The 13,263-nt window shown below is 35.3% G+C and overlaps 1 protein-coding gene and 1 long non-coding RNA gene across 7 annotated transcripts in view; one reads left to right on the top strand and one right to left on the bottom strand.

The window, feature by feature from the left end:
• The window catches only part of LOC149691568 (uncharacterized), a 58,689-nt gene that overhangs the window by 17,641 nt on the left and 27,785 nt on the right, over positions 1 to 13,263 (bottom strand). Inside the window, exon 1 of one of the 6 annotated variants that reach the window (XM_089868896.1) lies at positions 6,718 to 7,940. The exons of the other annotated variants lie outside the window; for them this stretch is intronic. Within the exon in view, the coding sequence (XP_089725022.1) occupies positions 6,718 to 6,813 (96 nt within the window). The 5' untranslated portion in view covers positions 6,814 to 7,940. Of the gene's footprint in view, positions 1 to 6,717; positions 7,941 to 13,263 lie in introns of those variants that run through there. 6 annotated transcript variants of the gene reach the window in all.
• LOC149691569 (uncharacterized) lies at positions 28 to 2,966 on the top strand. The gene is made up of 2 exons (XR_016383398.1): positions 28 to 246; positions 2,685 to 2,966. It is a non-coding gene; the product is annotated as an uncharacterized LOC149691569 (long non-coding RNA).

Raw genomic sequence — 13,263 nt, 5'->3', positions numbered from 1 at the left:
ACAAAATAAGGTAAATTTCATCTGCGATATTTCGAAAAGCATATAGGGTAGGAACTTGAAATTTGGAAACAATAGCTAGGATTGACAGTCCTCGCGGCAAGCAAAATTTCAGACTTTCACCTATACCCATCACGAAGTTACAGTGGGCTTAAAAGTGCCACGAGTTGCTTCGAGAAAAGGATGTCAGTGCTCGACTTGGCTGGGAGCACGGCAGTGCTCCCAGAATGTGAAAGATTCGTGTTTTGGGTAAATTCATGGATACCTTATAATTAAACTAACAAATCTTTCACCCAGCCTCCATTTTCCTGTTTAATTCTTACGATTAATTAAATTGTCATTTAAAAGCTTTTTTCCCCATTTTGAAAAGAGAGCCATTGAAAAGGCGTGATATTTAAAAGTTTTGGGGCAAAGTAGTGATTGTTCTGCAAGAGTCAAACAGTCACTCCTCTAAAGTTTGCTGAATTTCTTGTTCAAACTCGTATAATAAACTGAAATAACACTAGTAAAAGAAGATAAGCCGTTAATTTCAACTTAATGATCATATTTAATTAAAATTAATCGAAAACAACAGGTTTTTTTTGGGTAACTATAGATAACCCTTAACTGAAATAACAAAATAAGATTAAACTACGCCAGTTGTTCTTTCAGCCTAAATGTTTTCCTATTTAACACTAAAATTAATTACATTATCACTATAATGCATTAATAGGCTCCAAACACAAAATTTTAGGGTAAGGAATGTGTCAAAATGAAACTTTTCCATTTAAATTTTAATATATCATTAGCATAGTTCGCCAAATCACCAGCAACAATTTAATCTGGCAACATTCAATGTAATAATGTTGCCAATAAAACAAGGGCGTCTAGCCCATAACTAAGCCATATCACTAGCCATCTCTCGCTATCCCTAATTCAATAAATTTTCTTCTACTGAAATACCACCTAGCATACCAGTCAAGTGGGGGGAGCAACAGAAAATTTTAAAGCACAGTCTTACGATAAGTCTTGGAATTTGGGCCTCAAATTACAACCTCTAATCGAATCCGTTTGGTACACATCAACGTCAACGTAAATGTTCAATGTGATTACCATTGTGGTGCAGGCACTCTTCATCTGTCCATGTCTTTCAATTACTTTACAAGCAACGAACTCATGACGCAGGAAGTCCAAGTAAATGCCTTCAGAGATTTTCTTATCAAGAAAAAGGGTCCGATAATTTGGTTTCCAAGAATGCCCTCCCAAAAATGCACGTTATGAAGGTTTAAGGTACCATCCTTAAATAGCCTCGTCAGAGAACAGTACCTTTCTAAAAATAATGGATCGGCTTCAATTAGTTCACGCAAAGGTTTTGCCGTTTTGGGTAATCCTCGTAAACATCATGTTCAATTTTCCCTGGTTTGAATACACTGGCATTTTGCTAAAAGACGAGACTAACTAATTAAATTCGGTCCTAACTGCTACGTAACGACGATTAGTTTTCACTACGGCCTTTTTTCTCGGTTCCTCAGACAACTCGGACCTTCTGCTTCAAAGTCATTCCCAAAGAAACCTTTATGTTTTCTTTATTTTGTTCATAGTTTAAGGTTAGGGGGCCAACCTTTATTACAATGGTTTCTTTTTTCGGTATTTGTGCCTTTTTAACAGGCGTATTGTTAAAATTGTAACACTACAGAAATTGTATTTCAAATGGGACCGGCAATACCGCAACGCTGAGCCGAAAAACTGGATGGTAATTGTTTGGACCTATAGGGTCAGGACATTGGAGGACCAAACATACCGTGGTGTCACGTGTCGAATGTTAAAGCGACCTTCACCACTATACATACTATGACCTGCTGCTCAAGCTGACAATCTTTGAAAACTCAACTTTGAGGAACTTCCGGTCTTTTTAGATATAAAGGGGCTTTCAGTGTCGCTAAGTAGTAGAATTACAGTAGTTGGTCTCGTTTCCTAGCAAAATGCCAACTTATTCTAACCAGGAAAAATTGGGCAGCAAGTTTATTTTGGGTGAAGGTCGCGGTAACATTCAACCATAGAGAATTTTACACATGTGTAAAATTCTCTCTGGTTCAACTAAAGGTAGTGCTTTATGCCGAACGGTCTCCACACCGACATTTGGGTGCGAGGACTTTCGTCATTTCGATAGTGCAAGATCGTGAACGTAGAAGAGACTGTATAGTCTGTAATGAGGATACAGACTTTGACATCGTAGAAAGTTTTGAAGCCAATCTCATGCTTGTAGTAGAGCGGTGGAACAAGAAGTTGCACTAAGCCATTCTACTGTTCGTGCCAGTTTACAAGGGCATTACTACAGGCATAATCATATCCCCCTACATCAAGCCTTAACGGACGAGAAGTACCTAAGACGGCAATACCATTAGTCTTGCCATGCGTCATGAGTTTAGTGGTTGCAAATGTAATGCAAGACACGGACAGTCATCTGGAAGAGTGCCTCAACCACAATGGTAGACACTTCGAATATTTACGTTGAGTTGTTTACTAAACAGTTTAGAGGTTGCAATTTGAGGCCCAGGTTCTAAGACTAATCGTAGGACTGTGCTTTAAAATATTTTGTTGCATTCACGCATATTCTCCTGTATTCTTTGTGTATCTTGCCACTCGTTGTCACTTAAATACAATAAAACATGAATTCTAAACATTTATTTACACCCTGTATAATTTAGCACGACATCACCCGTTGGCAGTATTGGGGGTTGTACATAAAGGAAGCTGTTGGTCTGATCTCGACAACACTGTATATGTATACAGTGTACGAAACAAATATTTTTCTTCCATATTTCAAATACCGTCGTTTTTAAACTTTTCATAAATAAAGTACAACACAATATGCTTATATAGACATCGTCTTCAAGCTCTTCTACTCATGATGCATTTCCTCAAAAATTCTCATTGATATATGTTTAGAGTGTACACAACAAATAAAAAAATTTATTCTACATTTCAAATACTGTCATTTTTGAACTAACTTCATATATAAAGTACAACATTATATGCTTTTCGAAAACTATGTTATTGGATATGAGTTCATATAATTAACTATACTTAAGTACTTCTTTAAGCTATTAGAAATAGATCAACCCCAAATGTATGTCGGTACAAAAAACATGAAATTATTCAAATTTTAATTACATTAAGACTGAAGGGACAGATATTATAAAAAAACGTCTTGGTTTGGACCAAGGCCGAAAAAACAAACGATATGTCTGAGGTTTATCAGTTGACTGAAGTTTCAGATATTGCAATTTCTTTTTAAATTACTTTTATTCCTTTAATCCTTAATCAATATTTAATTCAATCAACTTATTTTTACTGTTAATCGATCTATTCCCTCTAAATTAATTTCAAAAATTACATATCTACGCTTTTTCAAGAATAATTCCATTTTCCGAAAACATTTTATCATGAAATTAATTATTTTGAAGGGATTTCGTGTCGATGATTACTAAGTTGGAAGCACAGTTTTAATTCTTGTTGCCTTGACAAATTTTCAAGTTTGCACCAAAAAAGTTTAAATCTGTTGTAAGTTGCTGGGAAGATTGATGTCAAGAAATTATGATAAAGAATTTATTTTGCTCAAACTAATTTATAAACTTATGTTGTCTACTTAAGACAAAGCAACAACCTCGGTCCTGTCTTGTTTCTTTTAGTAGGTAGCTCTCCTTTTATGCACTGGAAAAATATGATATCGGTGTAAATATAACCAAAGGAAAGGGTAAAGTTTACATAAAAAGAAATACTTCTCAGTTCCGATGACTTGTTATTTCCTGAGGAAATAAAATGGTTGAACACATCATACCTTACCAGAACTGCCATGGACCGATCGTACACAAATTACATAAGGAGAAACTAAAACACTGGGGCGATGCCGCCATTGGGGTCTTCTCCCTCTCGCCTAGAAGCACCGCTAGAGGCAGTGCGAGTTGACTTTCCTCCCGCCTGTAGTGAACTTTGGCACCGTCTGACGATGGCCCTTGGTGCAAGGAAGAATACCCCAATGGTCTCCTCGCCCCTGTGTGTTTTCGGAAATGGTCTCTACGCCTGATAAAATCATTCCGCGTAATACGTAACCGGTGTACAAGCAGGCCCGTAGCCACGGGGGGGCACCAGGGGGCAATGCCCCCTCAAAAATATATCCTGCCCATTCAAATAAGATTTCGGTTTGCCCCTAAATGCCCCCTCAAAATTTTCCAATGCCTTCTTATCAAACTAACTTTGCCCCTGTAATGAATATTTTCATTTTGATACACAAATATTCAAGCTATTTAGAATGTATATCAACATATTTTAGACTTTATTGTCTTTACTTGTGTATATTCCTGATACACTTGGATTTTTTTACTTGATATATCCCTGATTCATTTGTATGTTTTAAATTCACTTTTGATATGTATCCCTGATACACTGGAATTTTTAGCTTTTTGTGGTTATCCTTGATATATATCGCTGGTTTTGTCATCCAGGACCAAAATATTATGTCGAGGTACAGTGAGGGGTCGGACGTTTTGGAAAAAGTGTTCGGGATTTTGAAATCCAATTTGATTTCTTCGGATTCCGTCGGATTTCGTTTGATTTCAGAATTCGATAAAATCCAATGAATTTCATCGAATTTTGAGATTTTTCCCGTGATTTCGACGGATTTTGCGATTTCTTTGGATTTTGGATTTCGTGAATTTTGTAATGGATTTCACGATTTCTTTACTGATTTTGTTTCTGATTTTGTGATTTCGCTTCTGATTTCGTGATTTTTATGTTGATTTCGTGATTTCTTTGTTGATTTTTTGTTTTTTTTTCTGATTTTATGATTTCTTTAATGTTTTGTGATTTCGTTGCTGATTTCGGATTTTTTATTTGATTTCGAAATCAGCATTGATTTCGGATTTCTTAAGTTGGATTTCACGGGTAGCGTACGGGAGTTCATGAATGACCGACCCCTCGGGGTACAGACTTACATTTGACGCCTCAACAGCGAGTTGCGAAGTTGCGAGGCAAACTTTTCCTGCCCTACTGGCGTATTTTCACTTTAACGACGAGCTATGTCACTTGAAAGAAAGTGAAACTTAACTTCCCTAGCCTACGAAAAAGATCTGACTAGAAATTTAGATTTAGAATTGTTTATTAACAATTTATTTATTTTTAAACTTTTTAAAAAAAGTTTGATTTTCAAATGTTAAATGAGTGTCAATAATGAAATACCTGCTTAAATATTTATTGTCTGACATTTTGATATTTATGTTATTCTATAAAAAAAATTCCATTTGCCATGCCCCCTCACAGAAAGATACTGCCCCCTCTGCGTAACTTTTCTGGCTACGGGCCTGTGTACAAGTAACGCCAACAATGTAGTAAGGGGTGATGACGTTCCAAATCTAGATTGAGTTATGGCCAAGAAGCTTTGAAGTTCGGAGAGGGAAACTGCAGTGCAACCTTTCCTTCATAGTCGCGACAAAAAAATGTAACATTTCGATATTCGAAGTTAAATGTATAAATTCGCGTCCCCAATATATGCATCCACTATCAAATATTTACATTTTCCTTTCGAGTTATATCAAAGATCGCTTGCTCTTTTTAGACACTTCGTATAATATTTCAAATATTCAATATTCGTCACCCAACACGTACTCCCTTCAAAATAATTAATTTCATGATAAAATGTTTTCGGAAAATGGAATTATTCTTGAAAAAGCGTAGATATGTAATTTTTGAAATTAATTTAGAGGGAATAGATCGATTAACAGTAAAAATAAGTTGATTGAATTAAATATTGATTAAGGATTAAAGGAATAAAAGTAATTTAAAAAGAAATTGCAATATCTGAAACTTCAGTCAACTGATAAACCTCAGACATATCGTTTGTTTTTTCGGCCTTGGTCCAAACCAAGACGTTTTTTTATAATTTATTATGGTTTTGTTTCAAAAGTTGTTAGTTGAATAAGATATGTTCCTTCCATAAGTTTGTCACTGGTAACTTAGAAACTGGGGTTTTTCATGAATGAAGTGACATAGGTCATAGATTCAAGGTAAAGAGACGACTGGTCAGGCTGCTTAGTAATGCAGACTAAATCGGAAGATGGAAATCCTGCAAAATTAACCACCGAGTGTAGTACTTCAATTCTCACTTGTCATTCTGCTAGAACTAGTTATCTCGAGCTGTAAGTCTCTCAGTATCATTACGAATTAAGTATAAAGAGTGTCATACTTATATAGAACATATCTTATAAACTTACGATAGCAAGTATTGGGTATTATAAGACAACTGACTTACAATATCAGTTCCAGCTCCTTTTGAGTTTGAGGGCCAAGTAACTAAGTAAGTCTAACAACGATTCAAACCTTAACCATTTTTTTTTTTTTTTTTTTTTTTTGCTCCATTTATTTGACGAGCTAGAACCCTATCAGAAGGTCATACAGCTCCATAGGGAAAAAAAAGAAAATATACAGAAATATACAAAAATACAAAATAGAAATGCATTACCCTTTCTCTACGTACGAACAGTAGAACAACTGTTGGGACCAGTCAATTTAATTTAAATTAACGTAAACTTAATTTTAAAAAACTGCATAGGCGAGATCTAATTGACCATTCCCGAATAAACAAATATAACAACGTACTAAATTCAACGCACTAAACTTCAATTTAAGTAATACAAATCCACCAGTCACAAATTTAAAATAAAATTAAATTTAATCAAAACTCACCCATTCTTTCCTACTCTTTCTCCAAACAGGTACAACCAAAAAAATGGCAACAATCCAAAATCCGCCGATTGTTAGAGCGACTAAAACGGTCAACATTTTACGCGCAAATAGTCTGGACTAACCCGTTAGAAAACCAAAACTAAACTAAACAAAAAACACACACATAACCTCTTGAAAGATAAGCAATGCAGTCTGCACCATCACTTCAAGTAAGCCGGTTTTTGCTCCCAAATATTGATTGTTTCAAGATTATAAAAACTAGACTTAATTATTTATCGATATCGTTTAATTAATATTTTAATTAATTAATGATTCCTAAGGTGAGTCAAGGTCTAAAGACTAATTAACTATATTTATAATCTAATAATAAATACCGCCTTTTCAATGATAATATTCAGTAACTGAACGCAACGGCGTCTCTGACGGCTTCTCAAACCTAACTGAAGATATTACTGACCAGTTTCCTCGAATCTTTTTCCAGGATAACTTTATACATATTTTTTTTTTATTTCGGGTGTTTTTTAGCTCCGTTATTAACTATACGAGTACATACTTCATGGTGGTGTACATGTTTTAACGATATATTCCTTAAGTTTTCCTGGTAGACAAATACAAACGTTTTCACGTTTCGGAACGTATCACGGTCACAAAAACGCGCGCGTCTCGTGTAAATACCACGCCGGTCCGGTCCGGTCCGGAGAAGTCAACACACAAATTTATAAGCGATAAACAAAACAGAACCGAGAGTTTTAAATTACACACATACATAAATGTATGGACCGTTTCGATACACAACACAAGACTAACGACTGTTAAGCCGTTTCTTTACATGTAGATTTTTGGAATATATTACAGCGGGGAGATTTTAATTAAGGCTGTTTTTATGAATGGTTAGAAATACAGTCTGGTTTGTATTTGTCCAGATGTAATAATTAATAATTAAATTTAAGGGGGGGGGGTTTATTTTTTTGATCACCTTAATTAAACGCTAAGATATTACACGTGGAAATGAAATGAAATAAATAAATTATTTATTTCTTGTTGTGGTTTTAAAAATTCGTCACACGAGATTATTTTTATAAAGTTTGGTAATTAAATAGGCGTAAAAGCATAGCGTAAAATCTTTACCTAAATAAAAACACAATATCGCAATCATTTATGGTTATAATAAAAGTTACTTCTAAAATTAGTTTACGCGTACTGAAATTATATTTATTTATATATTAAATAAATTAACACAACCTATTTAAAAATATATATAACATAACCGCTTCCCCTAAAAAAAATTGCGAAATCGATTAAAAATATCGCGATTTAAAAAATAATATTAAACGATATATTTTCCTTTCTAAAATATAAAAAAATCCGCGAAAAAGTGGCGGGAAAGTCATTTTCTGACTTTCTGTAGAAGATTGTTGCTAAATTCTGCCAAATTTTTTTTGACAGAGAAAAAGAGAGAGAGGGGCCTTTTGAAGTCTACCACCACCACCATACAAATATCCCAAAAATTCCGACGGCTTTACTTAATAAAGTACACGCGCGAGTCAACTTTGACCTAACTAGGATGATAAAAATGTGACTAGTTTTTAGAGTTCCAAAATATCAACGAAACATCATAAGTTGATGAGATAAGTTCCATAAGTTTGTAACTGGTTACTTAATTACGCTACGACATTGGCGCATGCCTAGTAGAACTCTATTTGATGGAAGTTCTATAGAGAGCTTTCAAATGGGATAGTAGTACGTCACACCCTCCCAAGTCTTACCGGCGCTGTTCTGGTAGCCATATTGGGTGGGTGGTCCTAGCTTCATTCCAGCTTTAAACCCAGCAATATGGCAGCGTAAATTATGTCACGAGACTCAGCTCCTCCTCCAACTGAAAGCTCTCTATATAAATATATAGGCCCCGCCCCTACAAAATACGTTGTAAATCCCTTTAAAAACCGAGTTTCTCGCATGTGTACTTTACGACTACGGTATTATCGAAGTTAGGAGGGTCAAACGCAAACTTGCCAACGTGATATCTTCTCCTCTCCCCTAAATTTTGGTGGTTGGTTTCTTATATATATAAAGTAATTCCATCATAAGTTAATAGCGTTATTAAAGGCGGGATATGTGTTATTCCTGATTATATCGAAAAAGCACAAACCCCCCATTACTTCCTATAGTAAATTCTTAAGATGAAAAATACTTAAAATGAAATTTCTCTGCATTAGTTTCGATTACAATCAAAGGGGGCTAGCGTGTATCTTTAATTTAATTTCATTTGTACCTATCCCCGTTTTAAACCTCAGTAAATTCTTAGATTGAAAAATACACATAATGTTATTCGCCCCTTAGGATACTAACGTGGTATTTTTTGGAAGGTTCGGTAACCCTGAAAAACATGGACCCAGGAACATCGGGCCAGAATTTTTTTTCTTACTTAATAATTGGCCAACGTATACACCCCCATATACAAGTCAAGTTCCCTTCCCCCCCTCCGGTCCAAAAAATCTAAAATTATCGTGCTTTGTTTGAATTATTGAAGCCTAAAACCCCAAAAACCTTGCATGCCAGCTATAGGCATTCTCCAAATGGTACAAAAATATACTTGTTTTTCATGACCAAGGACGACTTTCAAACATATTTTAGTATTCCTTAGGGTGACCACTGATCTCAAAAAAATAATATTAGCAGAAGGGGATAATAGAAGAAGGATGACACTCTGTATCCTCTTAATACTTTAATTATAATAAACTAGCTGTTACCCGCGCGTGTAATAATAACTTCCATCAAAATGTTATAAAGAATAAGTAGATTTTACTGATTCGACTAATACTTTTGTAGCACCCCAGGAGCGAAGGCACTCGGCGTTGCCCGTCAGCCCGTCGGGATGCATTTTTATTACTTTTCATGCGGACATTATTCCATAAAGAAAGGTTTTTAAGTTTGTGGCCGCCATTTTAAAAGATGGCAACAAATCGAACCCAAAAGACCTTTCAGCCCGTCTAGAGGTCAAAGGAAACCAGTGTACTAAATATTTGCGAAATCGGTTGAAACGCGCGGACTTTGTTGCATAGAGAAGTTTTTTACATTTCTGGTCGCCATTTTTTAAGATGGCGGCGGATTGGAAAAAATCTTTCTTAGTACACGCCTACTACTTATGAGTAACGTTCCTGCAAATTTTCAGCCTTCTAGGGCAAGCGGTTTGGGCTGGGCGTTAATTATCAGTCAGTCTGTCAGTCAGGACTTTGATTTATATAGATATAGGAAGATTTACAAATGTAAAATGATATTGGGATGAATCATTTTACAATTATCCCGGTCGCTTTGTGGTGGTACACTTCTCTTCTATCAAAGGGAAGTATATTATATGCTTCTGGTATTATTTATTCCATAACATTTTCCCTCCTAAACACAACACCATCGTACCCTGATGAGGAAACACACACAGACAACACTGGTTGATTCTTTTAGTTTGTAGTCCATTTCAACCTTCCCTAATGTAAAAATTCATCCACCCAAAACGAAAACTTGGGCCACGCTTGATAAAATTCTGAGAAGCAGACCTAATAACATTTTTTTAAAGAAATAAAAACTGATTTTCTTTTTAGCATCAACTATTCGGTGCCATTTGCTAATGATTATTATAAATACCCGTATTTTAACATCATTAATTTTTTTTTTCTTTTAAGTTGCGCTTAGCAAAAAGACCAAAACTATCTCCGTTATCACTTCGTAATTTAAAATTTCTAATTCAAGGAAATATTAGGAAAGTAATTGCAATAAAAAAGGAGGATTTAATTATTATATTAAAACTGGAGTAATCATTTTTAAAATACTTCAATTAAATACTTGATTGTGTTTTTAAAATATTTGCTAATGAGTGAGGGTATTGTTTAAAAAAGTAATTAAAGCCGTTTAATTCTTTAAACTAATCAAGAAGTTATTTGGTTTGAAAAAAAAAACCAGCAAAAAAACCCTTTCAAAAGTAAAATAGAATCTGGTGTGTTGACCTCGTAAGACTTAATAGACAATAAAGACGTTAAATATGGCTTCATACATGAGGGGACTGGTAGCGTTTAAGTCTTTGCATCTACATACCGGAAGTTAACCCTAAATCAAGCAGACGATACTGACAGAAAGTGTATATTAAACACAAATTCTTGGTATGATCAAGAAGGGATATCTAGTTTACTAGGGAGAAGGTATAAGATGCCTAAGTATTCGCGCACCATAGTCCCAGTCCCCCTTTCAAAATACAAGGGGGGACGTAAAAGGAGGCCCCGGGCTATTTCCCCTCTTCTCAGAAGGAAAATATGACTGTAATTTTCGTCATTAGCGTCGAGCTGACGTGAGTTTTCAAGAACCAATGAGATGCTGGTTGTAATTTGCAGGCGGCGGGGATTAACTCCGGACCTTCGTAAAGTTTGGACTGGAGATAAAGCTGGAAATGTGGCGAATTTATACCTTCTCCCTAGTAAACTAGATATCACTTCTTGATATGATAAAAATTATTTTCAAATGCCAACACTAAATCGAAATATACAATGCATAATTAACTATCCATCCCCACGGAATAATCGAACCGAGTATTATTAAAATCTAGCGCGATAAATATCGCCACTGCAGGGCCGGATTAACCACTTGGCAAGTTAGGCAATTGCCTAGGGCCCGGATATCTGAGGGGCCCGTAATCAGCCAGTTTTCAAAAATTGAGAAAATGAAAAACCAACAAATATATTCCCCCCTCTTTCTCTACCGAAAAATAACGTCACTGACACCATGGAAAAGCCATGTGAGATGTAACGGCAGCTTTATGTTGAAAAACCCGTTACCCAAAAACATTAAGGCAATTTATAAAGGAAGAAAGAAAAAGACGAAAAGAAACTTGAAAATTCAATGGAAATGTATTTTCAGAAGTCGCAATCCTCGGAGAAAGAAATTTCAGTTTGAATTCGTGTTGTTACTGACCGTCATTAAACACTGGTGTTGCATAGTATGATTCCTTGATAAGCTTTATTCAGGGTGGTCGTGCGAATTTGAAATATTTTAAATAATTGGTCAGCTGACAAAAGAGATAATTTACAAAAGTAATGAAGAAAGGGGAAAAAATACGAAAACGGTTCTTTGCCGAAGGCGAAGGAAAGAACAAGGCGACCCAAGGGTTGGACTCGTAATAGTAGCCACATCATACCGTACTTGACAGAAAATTTGAGTGGATAGACCTCGATGCGCTACCTTAACTGTTTTAAAATGATTACTTCATTTTTTTACTTCTTTTATAATTATAATAGTGTGACACGAACGGAAAACGTGAGTACCCCCACGATGAGCATCCTTTAACAGTGGTTAAACGAAATGCCCATAAATGCCCGTTAAAAGAAGTACAGAAAATGAGAGTGAATAACCCCTCGATGCCCTAACAAAAATAATAACCCTTAATCCTCACTTTAATAAATTTACTTACGTTATAATTGTAATATTTAGGGCCACAAGCTAGTACTTTCTTTTAAAATTCTTCTCGATTTGTGGAGAAATACACGTAACTTCTAATAATAAACATCTCCTTAAGACCGTTCTAAATATAACGTCGGAATATACTTCCTTTTGCTTTTTAAAAATTCCCCTCGATTTCTTTGGATTTTGAAATAGGGGAGCGGGATTGAAAGCGTGAAATCCTTATTGCCGACAGGTGACAGGAAATTTAAAGGGAGTATTAAACCTTCCATTTTAATTAAGATAACACCATAATCCTCTTTCTCGTTTAAAGATGTCGAGCAATCGTAAAACACAATGCAAAATGCTTAACCTTACTGGTACAATTAAATGCAATGCTTACTATTATAATCCGATCTTCTTAAAATACACGAACGTAAAAATCACATCACCAAAATTCTGTCCCATTCACTCTCCCTTAAATGACGAACGAAAAATTCTATACTGCCAAACGCGCTACTCTTTCACGTCTACTGGTACTAGTACTAGTACGAGGACGAGTACAACAGGGCAGGCCAAACTAAGAGCCTCATCGTTGATGTACATCATACGATGTGGCTAAAAACGATGATAACACACCGAGTGGACGGGGAGCTTTCAAAATAAAAGCGTTTTACGTCTGGTGTGACAATCTAATGACAAATACTAAAAAAACAATCTAAAGTTAACAAGGACACTGATGAAAAGTTCAAACCTATTTGTAACATTAATGCCTCCGATGAATCTTTCTCTGGAGCTTTCCAAGAATTGGCAGAAACGTATTGCAATGATTTAAATTTTGAAGAGCTTGAAAACGAACTGCTACATTTCAAGCATTTCGTGAAGAATGAAGAAAGCAAAAACCCAGAATTCTTTCATTCCTTCAATCGTACCAATAATATCATTTCAACTTTTCCAAACTTAGAAATTGTTTTGAGAATTTACTTGTGTTTGCAATGCAAGAGGCGAGAGATCCTTTTCAGCTTTAAAAAGAGTGAAAAACTACTTAAGAACCACATGAGCCCAGGAAAAATTAAGTTCTTTATCTTTGATATATATTGAAAAGGATTTACTAAACGACTTCAT

The sequence above is a fragment of the Phalangium opilio genome, unplaced genomic scaffold (assembly GCF_054372755.1).
Source record: "Phalangium opilio isolate 3A_F unplaced genomic scaffold, DU_Popi_V2 ptg000025l_1, whole genome shotgun sequence".
NCBI classification, from domain to species: domain Eukaryota; kingdom Metazoa; phylum Arthropoda; class Arachnida; order Opiliones; family Phalangiidae; genus Phalangium; species Phalangium opilio.
This window is presented reverse-complemented; position numbering and strand designations above follow the sequence as displayed.